General features: G+C 39.8%; 1 protein-coding gene across 1 annotated transcript; it reads right to left on the reverse strand.

Annotated features, from left to right (window-relative positions):
- Positions 1 to 503: 503 nt before the first annotated feature.
- slc25a33 (solute carrier family 25 member 33) lies at positions 504 to 13,195 on the reverse strand. The gene is made up of 7 exons (XM_061987849.1): positions 12,977 to 13,195; positions 9,099 to 9,272; positions 5,650 to 5,727; positions 4,427 to 4,527; positions 4,261 to 4,327; positions 1,442 to 1,722; positions 504 to 1,358 (listed from the first exon to the last, which is right to left on the reverse strand). The coding sequence occupies exons 1-7, from the start codon at positions 13,015 to 13,017 to the stop codon at positions 1,159 to 1,161; spliced, it is 942 nt and encodes a 313-aa protein (XP_061843833.1). The 5' UTR covers positions 13,018 to 13,195; the 3' UTR covers positions 504 to 1,158.
- Positions 13,196 to 17,619: the final 4,424 nt, after the last annotated feature.

Below are 17,619 nucleotides of genomic sequence, written 5' to 3' on the forward strand. Positions count from 1 at the left end.
ATTCCTTGCAATAGCTGGTTGAGAAAGGTTTTTCTTAAACTGTCAACAATTTGCTCATGCATTTGTTGACAAAGTGGTGACCCTCGCCCCATCCTTGTTTGTGAATGACTGAGCATTTCATGGAATCTACTTTTATACCCAATCATGGCACCCACCTGTTCCCAATTTGCCTGTTCACCTGTGGGATGTTCCAAATAAGTGTTTGATGAGCATTCCTCAACTTTATCAGTATGTATTGCCACCTTTCCCAACTTCTTTGTCACGTGTTGCTGGCATCAAATTCTAAAGTTAATGATCATTTGCAAAAAAATAAATGTTTATCAGTTTGAACATCAAATATGTTGTCTTTGTAGCATATTCAACTGAATATGGGTTGAAAATGATTTGCAAATCATTGTATTCCGTTTATATTTACATCTAACACAATTTCCCAACTCATATCGAAACGGGGTTTGTAGAAAGGTGGCTTATGTTCGAAGAAATGGTGTCATTGACTCACCAGATGTCTTGATGCATTTTATTGATCCACTGGTCAAATAAGCATCAAACTTCTCACATTGTAAAATAAAATAGGACCATTGTTTTTCACACAAAAATGCCAACGAGGTAAGCATGATGAAAGAAAAATATGTCAAGGCTGTTATTTTGCCCTCCAAACAGGCATAATATATTTGTGAAAATTGAACAGAAATGTCCCAATAAAAGTAAGTGTGCTCAATAAATTTGGAAATATAGCACTTTAACTGGATCAATTCCCTTCATAAAGAATAACTACACAAGTCAACCTCTCCTTTCTCATGTAATCTGGTACGGTTAGCACTGGTAATAAAAAAAAAAAGAAATGTCATTAAATAACAAAAGACAAAATAATTTAGTCAACTTACACACATGTCCTCTGAGAGGATGACCATTTTTTCACAGGTTAACAAAATCTTGTTCTACTTTGATAAAGTCTTAAAAACAACAAACATTCAGTAAAACAGTGTGTTTGAAGCTCTTTCGATACCTTCACTTTCAAAATAGAAGTCTCTGTGGCACCACACTAAACAAAATAAACGTGCTGCATTTTCAAAAAGTTTTTTTTTTCCCTCTATGAGTCCAGCGGCGGTGTGGTGTTCCGAGCTCGCTAAGAAAAGCCCCAAGTTACAAACAGCCCTTTTACTTGGACTCTCCCAGCAGATGCACAATGAGTTCATATGTGGAAAGCACGATGGCTGTGTTGGGGATTTGTTTAATTAGCTGTGGAATGAGTCCTCTATAAAAAGCCGCATAGCCTTCCTCCAAAGCTATTAACCTCCCGGTCTGAAAGAAATGCTTGTACTTGCTGCCTTCCTCACGCAGTCTTGTCCGAATGACCTCTGTGGAAACAAAACATATGTTTTTTATTAGTCTTTTGCTAATCACCGTGTGGCAGAAGACTTGACCGGTTTGTGCGTTTTACCATGTGGGTACGCTATGCAGGACGCACAGCCCTTTGAGAACGCAGCGGCTACCATTAAGCTTAGAAAGTCGGACGCTCCTTTCTCCTTATCCCTATTTGGGGAGGCTAGCTGGTTCTCAGCCAGGTGTTTCTTGATAGACTCATAGATGAGGAAGCAGATCATGGTCTCGGAGATGCCGGCGTAAGACGCAGTGAGACCGCGGTAGAAACCCCGGACACCCTCTGTTCTGTAAACATGGCGGGCGCACTGCAAGGCATTCATCTTCTTTTCTCCTCTGGCTCTGAAAAGGTAACAAGTGAGCTTTAGTCAATGACAAAATCACCAGCGAGAGAGTAAAGCTTCATGTTTTTGTCATCTTTTTTTGGTATGGTAGGGTGCAGAGGCAAGTGAGGGACAGGAAGTATAACTGCACACAGTCCCATGTCTACTGCCTTTTAAAGCTGCAATGATTATTTGATTCACTCAATTATTTTGATTGATATTCCGTGGCTTTGTTTGATCATTTGATGAGTTTCACTAATAAAAATGTATAAAATCGGGACCACATGGAGTGCCCAAAACTTTAAATATGCAGACATAGTTTCTGCATAGCCACTGTAATAAGAGTGCACATAAAAGCGGTTAAAAAACATTTAATTTTATTTTTTTAATGTTAAAAGTGCAATTTCAACGTTGATGTGTAATTATTAGGAAAAAAAAGAATGACGGTTATGGCAAGCATACATTTTTTGTTTATTTCAACTATCCATCCATCCATCCATTTTCTACCGCTTATTCCCTTTGGGGTCGCGGGGGGCGCTGGAGCCTATCTCAGCTACAATCGGGCGGAAGGCGGGGTACACCCTGGACAAGTCGCCACCTCATCACAGGGCCAACACAGATAGACACACAACATTCACACTCACATTCAACTAGTTTCCCTAAAATACGCACTGATGCTATAAAGTGTGTGGTATTCGATTACTCAATTAATCAAACCTATGTCACGTCGCTCAAGAGAGTGCTACTGGTAACATGTAAACTGGTACTACCTGTTCCATGGTCGAGTCGTCGGCGACTAAACTGGCTCATCCATCAAGTGTACTTGATGGGGAGGGTGACTAGACACCCAGTAGAACAAAAACAATATCTGACAAAGGGCGGATGAGCACAAGAGTGCCAACGGCCATCTAGCAAGTTCCAGTACACCAAACTTTAAGCATGACTACCCCCAGAACCCAAGAAACCCACCTACCAGGAGTAAACTAGTCATGATGAAAAGTTTGGGAGAAGGAGCTACACAAGGGAGACAACCCTAACAGAAAACAAGACCTCAACGGCTGAACAGGCAATTGTGAGGGCGAATGAAGGCTGCAACAGACTATAGAAGTGCTGTTTGTCTTGGTTCTCCATGCCACGGAGTCCACTTCTTAATCTGCCCAAGTGCTGTGTGTTTGACGAAGCGCAACTTCAGACACATTAAAAAAAAAAAAATCACGCGCAGGCGTCCATCACCTCATCTCATTTAGGGACGATGGACCCCTATCTTCTAACAGAAGAGGAGCCAGCAAGCAATCGAACAAACTAAATAATTTCTCAATTACTAAAATAATCGATAGCTGAAGCCCTAGTGTGTTTGACTAGAGAAAGTGCCAAGGAAAAGGCAGAAGTTGAAAACCCTTGTGTTGTGGTTAAAAGTCGGAGAACTATGTAAATGAATAGACACATGGATAAGACAAAAGCAGTTTTATTCTACTAATCCTGCACTTTTAAAGAGTACCGCATTTTTCGGAGTATAAGTCGCTCCGGAGTATAAGTCGCACCGGCCGAAAATGCATAATAAAGAAGGAAAAAACATAAGTCGCACTGGAGTATAAGTCGCATTTTTTGGGGAAATTTATTTGATAAAACCCAACACTAAGAATAGACATTTGAAAGGCAATTTAAAATAAATAAAGAATAGTGAACAACAGGCTGAATAAGTGTACCAACTGAGAACGTGCCTGGTATGTTAACATAACATATTATGGTAAGAGTCATTCAAATAACCATAACATATAGAACATGCTATATGTTTGCCAAACAATCTGTCACTCCTAATCGCTAAATCCGATGAAATCTTATACGTCTAGTCTCTTACGTGAATGAGCTAAATAATATTATTTGATATTTTACGGTAATGTGTTAATAATCTGAAAAATACGGTACTGTTACACATTTACTAGTAATTCATGATTTATTCATATTCACATAATTTTACATTTTGAGTAGCTTCATGAATTGACATTTTAGGACTTAGTTGGGGTGTGTAAAGATGTTTGCTTAAGTATACATTTCAGTGCTGAAATACAAAACATTGAATTATCAGAGTATAACATTTTGAACAGTAAACCTTTACTTCACAACACGCTTTTGTTTGGACTTGAAAATATCTGTCAATCTGTAATCTGGTAAAACAATTCCCTAAGAGATAATGAATAACAAGAATAAAAGGCACAGTGAGTGGTTTGCTTGGAATTACTCAAGACTTTTGCTTTTCATGTTGAAAAAAAAAAACGCTTACATACTTGGCCACCCTGCCGGGTACGTGTGTAAATATAGGCTCTTCTTCTGCACACAGGCCAATGCGTCAGTGTTGTGTATTTATGGACACAGATCACAAGCTCAGTGTCACGTAGTACCTGGCCCAGGGACAGGCAGGCGGCTGTACTGGCAGACTGGTAGGGGTTTTGTTGCATACAACATTCTAGGCTCTGACTTCCTGATCATAAAAAGCTGGAATGATTGTCGGAGGCAAGTGCACAAACAGAGCAAGTGTACTTCCGGGGAAAATACTCACTTTCTCTCAAGCTGCATCCTGGTTTTTACCATCCAGACAGGGTTCATCAGAGAGTTTGTCACAAAAGCTGGGGCACAGATAAAGGTTTATTTGACAATGCATAATGGATCCCCATTTCTATTGTGCTGTGTGTGTGTGTGTGTGTTTACATATGCTGGGTGCTCACCTGCAACACCTGCTGAGGACATATGCACAGGACCGCTGTTGGGAACCAACACCGCATTGAAGAGCTCTTTGGATTTGGAATATGCAGCAAAGTAAATAGCTCTGAAACACAAGAGAACAAACTGGTGAGAACCCCTGCAACAGGTGTTACCGGAAGGATTGGTGCTGGTGAGCAGATTTTCTATCCAGGAATGGGAGAATGTATTTTTTAGCTTATGTGCCGTTCATTATGTTAGTTGATTGTCCAGAGCGTGGTTCCAGAGATTGGTTTCCCTGCACCTCGCTTCTGGAACACACTGTCACCACACCAGAATGGGCTGAATCAGCACTGGGAACCACAGCGGCCAAAAAATCCGGTCTGGACAGGATCAGGACCATGTCCAAGTTGGCTAGTGGACCAGGGGGGTGGTAGCTTGACTGAGTGGGCAAAGGATCACAACGCGGCTATTCATTAACCCAGGAGGGGAAAATAACCCCATGAGTGTCTTCTGCTAACAGTGTCAAAGTCCAATCAACGTTTTGTTGCAAGTGTATCGAGGCGCTTATACCATACCATACCATACCAACAAGAGTTTGGGACCCGCAACAGAGAAAGCTCTGTCCCCTCTGAGCTTGCGCTTTGTTTTGGGTACCTCCAGGATCAGCTGATCAGCTGACCTGAGGGACCGGGTGGGGGCATAGAGGTGGAGCAGCTCAGAGAGGTACGGTGGGGCAAGACCACGTAAGGATTTAAAAACGAGTAAGATAATTTTAAAATGGACTCTAAAAGACTCTTATGGTTTTACTACTATGGTGGATTGTTGCGCTTACACAAGCTAAATAAAGGCACTTATAAGACAAATATAATTACAAATGATCTAGTTTGGGGTAAAAAATCAAGTTCAGCTCAGTTAAGCTTAACGGAGATCAATAATGTATTGATTAATCGAGACATCCAGCCTTATCTCCTGCATCTTATGAATTAAACAGCTGCTCAGAAAACATAACCATTAAAGAGTGTAATGTATACTTGGAATAGGTTAGTGTTCAGTATTCTTTGTACAAAGGGGGTGCAAACAACTTTTGTTTCCCAGCACAAGGACATCTCCTTGTGCGTAATCGCTGACTTGTGCACCAACTGGCAGGAGTTATGACATTGCCCAATAGATCAACTTTGTGTGACAAAAAACACGATATGTACACACGGTGGAACGATTTGGCGTGTCAACTTGGACTTTTCTTTACCTTGAGGGAGCCACGCCTACTAGATTTGGCCCCAGACCACGGAAAAGGGATCTTGGTCCTTCCTTTTCTAGAATTGATCTGAAATAAAAAAACAAGACAATGAATTCTTTCATTTTCAATCTGTATCCTTAATTAACACTTATGAGTGCACTCACATTGGGCTATTTCAACCATGAGGTGTGCCTGTATTTGAGCTAACAGCTCTGACTTAATGCATAATTTATTGTTTTTATATTTACAGTGGTACCCCGGTGGCCTAGTGGTTAGAGTGTCCGCCCTGAGATCGGTAGGTTGTGGGTTCAAACCCCGGCCGAGTCATACCAAAGACTATAAAAATGGGACCCATTACCTCCCTGCTTGGCACTCAGTATCAAGGGTTGGAATTGGGGGTTAAATCACCAAAAATGATTCCCGGGCGCGGCCACCGCTGCTGCCCACTGCTCCCCTCACCTCCCAGGGGGTGATCAAGGGTGATGGGTCAAATGCAGAGAATAATTTCGCCACACCTAGTGTGTGTGTGACAATCATTGGTACTTTAACTTTAACTTAACTTTATGTATTCCACACCTTTCATAGGATTTGATGAAAACTTTACACAAAAGTTTGTCAGTTTTTTATCCCGTTTCAGCACAGACACACAACTAAAAAGTCCATTTGAGTGCCCAAACAAAGCATCCCACACAGTCTTGTTGTGTAATTAATACACTGTGTGAGTCTAATTGGGTTCCTAACATATCTTTATTACAAAAATAAACGTGCTGTCAGCTCCTCAACCGGAAGTCATCCTCCCCCAGCTTCTATCACCCCTAAATGACGTTATCCCTGGTTGACTATGTAGTTGTCACTAATAGGAATGGGCGATATAGCCTAAAATCTATATTGCCATGACGATATATATCGCAATGTATTATTTGGTATAAAATGATACAACCATTTCAAAATGGGTTACAAAGGCTCCTAATTTGGCTGCTCACATATGCGGTAACAAATTGCATAATTTCCGGTTGTATTTTCCTCTCAAAACTATTATTAATCTACTTGATAATTTACTGTTAATAGCTGCTTACTTTCTGTTGTAACATGTTTCTATCTAGGGGTTAATGTTTTTTGCAATATTTTGTGAGGACTCCAGTAAAGACTAAAATATGTAGTGTAGCATATTTAGCTATTCCTTGTTCTTTAGGCCCCCAGTGATATTGGTACTTATAAAAAACAGTTTATTTGATGGCATTGAGGTGAGGATTAGTGACTTGGAAGCAGCTTTGCACTGTGGAGGGAAGTTAGCCACTAGCGAGGACGCTATATTGCGTAGTGGACACGGTCGTTCGCTTGTCGCGTTTAAATTTGCGAGACACAGCTAGAATCTGTCGTAAACATGCATTATCATGATATGATGATAGTATTAAAGACTCCAATGTCGGCCAAATTAATATAATTGATATTGTATATTGTCTATGTTGCCCAAACCTACTAACCAATAGTTACACCACGAGTCTCTGTGCTTTTGTTTGTATTGAGTACAGCTACAAAATAACCCACGACGAGGCCAAAGAAAGTTAGAACTGCCAGCACTTTGATGAAGTGAGAAACACTATTGAATTCAATAAATTATCTCTACTCATCGCTGAAATCACCAGCTACGGTCTTTAATAAAAAGTACAAGTGAGGTTAAATGTTCATTTATCCATTACATCCACCATTTATAGCCTATGTCTTGTACATATTTTTCTGCATGTAAAACTATAATTGGTGTTTTGGGTTCATATTTGTCTGGAACAAATGTCTTAGTTTTTTTGTACGATTGAGTAGTTTTTTTGTACGATTGAGTCTCCGGCTGACCTTTTGGAACGGATTATTAATCAAAACTGAGCTACCACTGTATTTGTCTTGTGCAAAGTGGTTGTTATATTTAATAACTAGCAAGAATAGCACTCAATTATATGACATATCTATGATACACACACTCGTCTACTCACTAGTGTATTGCTCAAGTACAGCACATACTGCCAAGTGTGAGTGTTTATGAGTGTACTCACTGATAAGTGTACAGTACATGTTGATATACACAGACATTCATTTAATGTAATGGGACCCTGATCTCTTCATTGAATGGATATTAAAACACATTCCTGAAAAGATGCCAAGTGTTATGTGAGATGTGGTCACTTGAGACAGACCCTCTGCCCCGTGCAAGCAATTGGCTTGTCAGCCACCAGCCCCCCACTAAATATTTAACTCTTTGTGAGCTTGTGACCTTCGTTTTGCAGATGACTTGGAGTTTAGTGAAGTCACAAGTAACGCAGTCAGTGTAGGTTTCTGTGACGTGTGCACAGCCAACCCATTCAATCTCTCACGGTTACACCTGTTTCTTGAACAACTGCAAGGTGAAACCCCTAATAAACATGGCTGACAAGTGATACGACTGTATGCTTTTTTTGGTCTACCGTAAAAACACAAAGTCGGTCAATGGAAAGAGGACACAAACAACCGTGGTAACTCCTGAAAAGGTAACACAATGTGTACCACTGAGAACAATAAGTGTCTAGCACAGTGGTTCTAAAAGATTTTCACCAAGTACCACTTCAGAAAAAACTTGGCCCTCCAAGTGCCACCATAATGACCAACATTAAAACACAGGAGCATAGTAGGCTTAAATATTCATTAAAAACAAGGCAGAGGTTTTATTAAACAAGTATATTTAATATTTTTGCCCACTGTAACTTGACACAGTTTGAACAGTAACACTGTATTTAAATATAGGAAAATAAAACACTGCACTTAAATCGGTGATTCTTTCTAGTGGTACACTTACCACAGTTTGAGAATAACTGGTCTAGCATTTGCAGTCATAGTTTAGAGCATTCCAGACGGGTTAGCTTTCCAGCCCAAATCATCTGGGTGTAATTTTACACTCTGCGGCAGCACCAACCTAAACTTTTCCCTTGCGTCCTCCTTGGGTGTTTCTACTCTTTCCAACCTCATAAAAAGGCTTGTGTTCCTGAACACCTAATAAGAAAACCACTCATTGACACCGGAAGTGATGTCTGGTGGAAAATCCTAGGTTGTGTCACAGCATGCAGCTGTTCAGGACAGCCTACTTTAATCCTGCTTTATGTGGGACAGCGGTATTTATTTATCCTAGAGAGAAACACATAAAACAGCATGGAAGGCATTACATAACTAGTCTAATACAGGACTCTACATACATTTTAATACTGGGAGCCATGCTTTAATACAGTACTCTACATACATTTTAATACTGGGAGCCATACTTTAACTCTATATCCTTGGATGCCCACCATATATTTCCAAAGGTGTGCAGCTAACAATTACAAAGCCAAGCAAGGCAGTCAGTCACACCAGCTGTGGATAACACTGTGTTCCCATCTTACGAACGGCACATGCCTTCAGGCATGACATATGGAGCATGAGTTGACATGGGTACATACCGTAAGACTTGCACAAGCCCGGGCGTAACAGTCCCTGGTCGAATAACGCCGGTTCCGCTGAGGGTGCCGAGCTGGACTTGGAAAATGGGCCGCAGGGTGAGACCAGACGACTGCAGGCGTGTCTTTAGCACCTCTAGGGGGCAGGTCACGATGGCGCCCACTGTACCGCTGCATCTGCAATAATGAAAAGCGATTTATTCAGCAGACTGTGGAACCTTGAAGATAAACAACCACCTTGACGACAGAGATGCAAGTTATTCTATTTTAGTAGTTCAAAAAGTGAAACTCTTTACATTCAACTGTATGAATTCCCTATAAACTAAAATATTTCTGGAATGTAGTTCTTCATTTCCTGATAATTGTCATGATTATAGCTTACAGATAATTAAAACACCCAAATTTTAACATCTCCAATATTAAAAAAAAAAAAAGTCCAAAATCGTAAATTATTGTTCACGCTAATCAGCAAAATTCTAACACTTCCTGAGCCTTTAATTGGTCTCTTAGTCCGAACTCATCAAATCAATCAACTTGTAAATAATATTCTATTTATTAGGCCACACCTGTACAATTCGATATACAACCCCACGTTTTACATCCCGCCAAAAGTTTGATCCGTCTTCATGTGAGACATCAGCATTTTGAGTGAGACCCCAGCTCAGTGAACACTTTAAATAATTCATCAAACATCAAATCAAGTAATTTTACTTGATCAAGCTTTTTGTAACATTCCACAATACAAAATAATAAAACTTTGAACTATAATGTATGCAGATTAATATAAGTATCGGCCAATTCTCAAAGCTCAGATATCGGTATTGTATCGGAAGTGAAAAAGTTGTGTACGGACAACTATTTTTGATTGTGTATCATTCATGGTTGTCAACTTCTTTTTACACTTGTGTGACAGAAAGAGTGTCTAAAAAGTGGGATGGTTGCAACACAGCAAACTTTTTTGCATTACACCTTTGTCGTACATCATTATGGTGTTTTTTTACGTTTTATACATAAAAGTTTTTTTTTTTTATTGTATTATAGTAGGTCACTTCCTTTTTACACTTACACAAATACTAAAATGTGAAATGTGTGCAACAATGTTTGCATGTCTCTGCACCTTATTGCTCTTTTATCCTGCACTACCATGAGCTAATACAACAAAATTCCGTTCTTATCCGTACTGCAAAGTTCAAATTTGAATGACAATAAAAAGAAGTCTCTGTCTATTATTAAAGTAGTGTTATGATCTATTTTTGAAAAGCAGTTAACTTACCAAGAATGATAAAAATTATTAAAAAACAGTTACTTCAAATGTCTGTAAAGCGTTTGATCCCAAAACAAATTATTTCTATTACTTCCAGTGTTACTATAATTGTGTGTGACTTAGTTGTTCACTGTCAATAATCAGTTATAACCCCCGATTATGTTGTTACTTCCCCACAACAACAATTTAGTGGCTACTGAACCATTTTTACACACAACTAAATGTATTTATATTATTCACAAGTGAATAATGCTGTATAATAGACTGTATTTATGTTATTCACATGTGAATAATGCTGTAAAATAGACTGTATTTATGTTATTTACATGTGAATAATGCTGTATAATAGACTGTATTTATGTTATTCACATGTGAATAATGCTGTATAATTGACTATTTGTTAATTACATGTGAATAATGCTGTATAATGAACTGTATTTATGTTATTCACATGTGAATAATGCTGTAAAATAGACTGTATTTATGTTATTTACATGTGAATAATGCTGTATAATAGACTGTATTTATGTTATTCACATGTGAATAATGCTGTATAATAGACTGTATTTATATTATTCACATGTGAAAAATTCTGTATAATGGACTTTATTTATATTATTCACATGTGAATAATGCTGTATAATAGACTGTATTTATGTTATTCACATGTGAATAATGCTGTATAATAGACTTTATTTATATTATTCACATGTGAATAATGCTGTATAATGGACTGTATTTATATTATTCACTTGTGAATAATGCTGTATAATAGACTGTATTTATGTTATTCACATGTGAATAATGCTGTATAATAGACCGTATTTATATTATTCACATGTGAATAATGCCGTATAATGGACTTTATTTATATTATTCACATGTGAATAATGCTGTATAATAGACTGTATTTATGTTATTTACATGTGAATAATGATGTATAATGGACTGTATTTATGTTATTCACATGTGAATAATGCTGTATAATGGACTGTATTTATGTTATTCACATTTGAATAATGCTGTATAATAGACTGTATTTATATAATTCACATGTGAATAATGCTGTATAATAGACTGTATTTATGTTATTCACATGTGAATAGTGATGTATAATAGACTGTATTTGTTATTTACATGTGAATAATGCTGTATAATGGACTGTATTTATGTTATTCACATGTGAATAATGCTGTATAATAGACTGTATTTATATAATTCACATGTGAATAATGCTGTATAATAGACTGTATTTATGTTATTCACATGTGAATAGTGATGTATAATAGACTGTATTTATATTATTCACATGTGAATAATGCTGTATAATAGACTGTATTTATGTTATTCACATGTGAATAATGCTGTATACTAGACTGTATTTATGTTATTCACATGTGAATAATGCTGTATAATGGACTGTATTTATATTATTCACATGTGAATAATGCTGTATAATAGACTGTATTTATGTTATTCACATGTAAAAAATACCTAAGTGTTTATTGTCTATTGTGAGCGAACTGTGGCGCTGAATTTCCCCCAGGGATCAATAAAGTACTTTCTATTCTATTCTAAAGTGTCTTCAATATTTACTTATTAATGTCTTAGCATGACCTCAAGCGTCCATCTTGTATATTTACAGTAAACTTGTAGAAGCTATTGTGACAAAGTAAGAAAGTTTGGCCATTCTATTCAAAAGAGGTTGGGTTAAAAGGATGAAAGCATTTCCATTCCCATGTTATGTTGGGTTTTTTTTTTAGACCTAATGTATGTACATCTTACAGTATGATTACATTTATTTAATATACGTGTACAGTAGGATCCTCCTGAATTTAAGGCACTGCCAAAAGGGGACCTGATGACTGTTCAAGGGTAAAATGGCGTCATTTTAACTAAGCATCTGTTGTTAAAGGGTGACCTTAACATCAGGGTGTCGTTTGTCACTTCGCCAGAACACCGAAAATGCCTTATTAAGGCTCTACAAATCAGATTGAATGAAAGATTGTCCAAGGCTTGAGTAGCATGAAGCTAACACACAAAGCACACATTACATAATAACACCGCGAGACGTACATTACTAGCACGTGACTAGCAGAACTGTTCCTTTAAACGTGGCGTTTTAAATCAGTTTGTAGCGTTAGTTGAGGCAAAAGTACATGTATATGTGCATATTAATATCTTCGTCACATTACAGTTGACTGGCGGCCCGGGCATTGTGCTACCTTAGCCGGCTAACATCAGGCAGACATTCCGGGGATGTAACGTGGGTTATTATCACCTTGTAATACGATATGTTGCCGGGTGAATTGACGGTACGGGACCATTTCCAGTTTCTTTATGTAATAAAAGAGTAATAAAAAAACACGTTGGCAGTATTTATGAGATAAAACGAGAATGACGAGACATGTCAGAATGTTACACAGCAATAAAGATGAAATGCTAACACCAGCTTGCTAGCTAGCTAGCTAGCTAGCTGTATGTGACGCTCGAGACCGGCGCGGTTAGCATGCAGGCTAGCGGCCCGGGAACTTGAATGTTCAGTTCTGACGCCATTATTAAATATGGTTTGGACATGTTCCACTCGCAGGCGGCGTTGCCAGGAGCGATGACTTACCCCCCAGCAAAGAGATGCAGCAGCGTGTCTTTCTGTGCCATCTTCCTAATCCTTCTCTCTCCCTCTTTTTTTTTTCTTCAAGCGGCGACCATATTAACTTGATATGTGTTGTTAAACTAACGGAATCTACAGCGACATGGCTTTCCGAAGTGTAGTACTTCTTATGTCTCCTGGCTGCCCTTTGAGCCGGTTTGGGCGGAGCTGTCACCAAGGATGAAGGCTGAGCTGCCGAGGAGGCGTGACCCCACGATGACGTCAGTGAGCCGGACGAGGGTGTTGTCTATGACGTAGGTGCACGTGCTCGGTGCGCTGTGTCTTTTGGACTGCTGGGAGCTTTTGCTTTTGTTGTTAATGCAGACAAATGGTGCAATAACAAACGCAAAAGGTCAATTCTGTGAAAATGTTGCGAAATTAGAGCGAAGACACATTATTTTTTGGAATGTTTATTTCGTTTATCTATAACAGGGGTGTCAAACTCAAAGACAGAGTGGGCCAAAATTTTAAAACTGAACAAAGCCACGGGCCAAGGTTGAACAAATTAATCTTTTAATAGGGACCCAAACAAGTTTTGCATTGAATATTGAACAACTTTATAGTGACATGCAAAATCAAGTTTCAAATAATAATAATAATAATAATAATAATTTAAAAATATCAATGGCATATCAAATACAATTTAAATAAAAATTGAATGCCTCTTTTCTATTTGCAGCCTTCTGAGGTAAATATCAACATTAACTTTTACCACAGGCTAATAAATTTGAAAATAAAATAATTAATAAAACAACCATTCAGGACTTTAAACTGCTCAGTTTGCAACACACTGATCTAATCTGATGTGCCCAAGCCAGATACCTGGCATCTTTTCTTGGATGCTAGTTCATTAATGTCGGGGCTCAGGCTTTGAGCTGAGGCAACCTTCATTATCCAACAAAGGTGGTGGTTCCTCTCTTTAAGAAGGGGAACCGGCGGGTGTGTTCCAACTATCGTGGGATCACACTCCTCAGCCTTCCCGGTAAGGTCTATTCAGGTGTACTGGAGAGAAGGTTACGCCGGATAGTCGAACCTCGGATTCAGGAGGAACAGTGTGGTTTTCGCCCTGGTCGTGGAACTGTGGACCAGCTCTATACTCTCGGCAGGGTCCTTGGCATGGGAGTTTGCCCAACCAGTCTACATGTGCTTTGTGGACTCGGAGAAGGCATTCGACCGTGTACCCCGGGAAGTCCTGTGGGGAGTGCTCAGAGAGTATGGGGTAACGGACTGTCTTATTGTGGCGGTCCGCTCCCTGTATAATCAGTGTCAGAGCTTGGTCCGCATTGCCGGCAGTAAGTCGGATCCGTTTCCAATGAGGGTTGGACTCCGCCAAGGCTGCCCTTTGTCACCGATTCTGTTCATAACGTTTATGGACAGAATTTCTAGGCGCAGTCAGGGCGTTGAGGTTATCTGGTTTGGTGGCTGCAGGATTAGGTCTCTGCTATTTGCAGATGATGTGGTCCTGGTGGCTTCATCTGGCCAAGATCTGCAGCTCTCACTGGATCGGTTCGCAGCCGAGTGTGAAGCGACTGGGATGGGAATCAGCACCTCCAAGTCCGAGTCCATGGTTCTCGCCTGGAAAAGGGTGGAGTGCCATCTCCGGGTTGGGGAGGAGACCTTACCCCAAGTGGAGGAGTTCAAGTACCTCGGAGTCTTGTTCACGAGTGGGGGAAGAGTGGATCGTGAGATCGTCAGGCGGATCGATGCGACGTCTTCAGTAATGCAGACGCTGTATCGATCCGTTGTGGTGAAGAAGGAGCTGAGCCAGAAGGCAAAGCTCTCGATTTACCGGTCGATCTACGTTCCCATCCTCACCTATGGTCATGAGCTTTGGGTCATGACCGAAAGGACAAGATCACGGGTACAAGCGGCCGAAATGAGTTTCCTCCGCCGGGTGGCGGGGCTTTCCCTTAGAGATAGGGTGAGAAGCTCTGTCATCCGGGGGGAGCTCAAAGTAAAACCGCTGCTCCTCCACATCAAGAGGAGCCAGATGAGGTGGTTCGGGCATCTGGTCAGGATGCCACCCGAATGCCTCCCTAGGGAGGTGTTTAGGGCACGTCCGACCGGTAGGAGGCCACGGGGAAGACCCAGGACATGTTGGGAAGACTATCTCTCCCGGCTGGCCTGGAAACGCCTCGGGATCCCCCGGGAGGAGCTAGACGAGGTGGCTGGAGAGAGGGAAGTCTGGGCTTCCCTGCTTAGGCTGCTACCCCCGTGACCAGGCCTCGGATAAGCGGAAGAAGATGGATGGATGGATGGGTGTTCATCAGTCATTATATCTCGTCCACCCGGACCACAGTCTTGGGGGCGTATCTTAAATGCACTGCCTTTAACTTCCTCTACGAGCTGTCGTCACGTCCGCTTTTCATCCATTCTAACATCATTCAGACCCAGTCACTAGATATGTGCGGCTTCTGTACGCACACACGAGTGAATGCAACGCATACTTGATCAACAGCGATACAGGTTATACTGAGGGTGCCCGTATAAACAACTTTAACTCTGTTAGAAATATACGCCACACTGTGAATCCACACCAAACAAGAATGACAAACACATTTCGGGAGAACATCCGCACCGTAACACAACATAAACACAACAGAACAAATACACCGAACCCTTTGCAGCACTAACTCTTCCGGGACGCTACAAAATACACCCCCGCTACCACCAAACCCCCCCCCCACACACACACACAGCTTGTAGCGTCCCGGAAGAGTTAGTGATGCAAAGGGTTCTGGGTATTTGTTGTTGTTGTGTTTATGTTGTGTTACGGTGCGGATGTTCTCCCGAAATGTGTATGTCATTCTTGTTTGGTGTGGATTCACAGTGTGGCGTATATTTCTAACAGTGTTAAAGTTTTTTATTTGGCTACCCTCAGTGTAACCTGTATAGGTGTTGATGAAGTATGCGTTGCATTCAATTGTGTGTGCGAGCAGTAGCCGCACATGTTATGTGACTGGGCCAGCACTTGTCGGACTGGCTGAAAAGCAGACATGACGATTTACGGTAGGGGCGCTGAAGTCTGGAAGAGGTTTGGCAAGTATTAGAATCAGTGGTGAATGCGGTGTTACCGCGGCACCGCTGCAATATATAATCGGCGAGCCAGCTTTAGTGTTAATTTGATATCGCCTCAAGGGCCAAATTTGGCCCGCGGCCAGAGTTTGACACCCATGCTGTAGAATAAAGGTATTTTTCTGCAGTCACTTTATTAAAGGTGGTTGAGCTCAACAATTCAGAAAAAAATCTGTAAAATAATGGTATTTTTCTCTGGAACTGCCAGCATTGTCACTTCATTAAAAGTGTTTGATTGTAATAATTTGGAAAAACTCTGTAGAATAAAGGTATTTTTCTGCAGAACTGTTTGCATCGTCACTTTATTAAAGGTGGTTGATCTTAATAATTTAGTAAAAATCTGTAAAATTACGATATTTTTCCGCAAAACGTTTCATGAAAATTTCTGTACATATGTTTTTGATCATTATTTGGTTTACAATGTTTTACTTTAATTTTATGGTTTTCGTTTGGCAGCCGTTGCTGCCAGTAGATGACCGTTTTTTTATAGATTTTTTTTTCACAGTGTACATAATGTTAGAGTTGAGAGAAAAAGCACAAAGCCCACATATGCTCAGGCCTTTGAGTTATATAATACAGTACAGTGTTTATCTCTCGCTGATGTAGCACTTCCTGTGTGTTTTCAGACAACTACTGTACCTGCAATTACTCCAGTTTTGATAAGAAGTGGAAACAACAGGAGATAATACGCTAACAGCCCCATCTTAACATGGCGCAGTCGGGAACAACAACCAAGCGTGCTGCTGGTTTGCACTGAAGTAAACATGTGACACTGGTGCTGCTACATGAAGCATATATATATATATATATATATATATATATATATATATATATATATATATAGCGCAAGTGATTGCATGCTATGTGCCATAAACACTGGAATGTTCCTACTGTTACGCTGCAGCTCGTTTGAAAGCATACCGAAAGTACTGTATTATTTTTATCTGACTGTATTAGCTGCACAACCAATTGTACTGTAGTATTGCAATTACCGGTAGCCATATTCCAGGAGGCACTTTGTATGAATTGCTAATATTGTCCAAGAGGTCGCTCACCCAATACAATGTTTGCACATTTGAATACCAAACAGTGACTGACACCAATTGAGAAAATATAAAACATGTAAGAAATGGATATCACATTATATCTGTTGTTAAGTGATTTGTTGGTTTAAGCTTGATCATAGTCAGATGGCACATTTAGATACACATCTATAAACAAAACCAGTATTACAGTCTATGAAATTGGTGCAACAATGTCACAGTGATCACATAAACAACATGCAGCTCATGTATTAATTACTAATCCAGTGATTCTTTGTGGTACACCAAATAATCACTTGATTAAAAGTACAGTGTTTTATTTTCCTATACTGAAACACAGTGTTTCTGTTCAAACTTCTGTGGAGTGTTAGTGGCTAAAATATGTAGTATATTTGTTAAATACAACCTCGGCATTGTTTTTAATAAATACTTAGACTACTTTATTTTAACATCGGTCATTAGGCTGGTACTTGGAGAACCAATTGTTTTCTG

The sequence above is a fragment of the Nerophis lumbriciformis genome, linkage group LG01, assembly GCF_033978685.3.
Source record: "Nerophis lumbriciformis linkage group LG01, RoL_Nlum_v2.1, whole genome shotgun sequence".
Taxonomy (NCBI): Eukaryota; Metazoa; Chordata; class Actinopteri; order Syngnathiformes; family Syngnathidae; genus Nerophis; species Nerophis lumbriciformis.

Bases quoted from the DNA above. Each gene is read 5' to 3' on its own strand.
- slc25a33 (XM_061987849.1), bottom strand. From the start codon at position 13,017: ATGGCACAGAAAGACACGCTGCTGCATCTCTTTGCTGGGGG. The intron at 4,328-4,426 runs GTGAGCACCCAG...TCTGTGCCCCAG, and splicing joins GTCCTCAGCAGGTGTTGCAG to CTTTTGTGACAAACTCTCTG. The intron at 1,723-4,260 runs GTGAGTATTTTC...TTACCTTTTCAG, and splicing joins AGGATGCAGCTTGAGAGAAA to AGCCAGAGGAGAAAAGAAGA.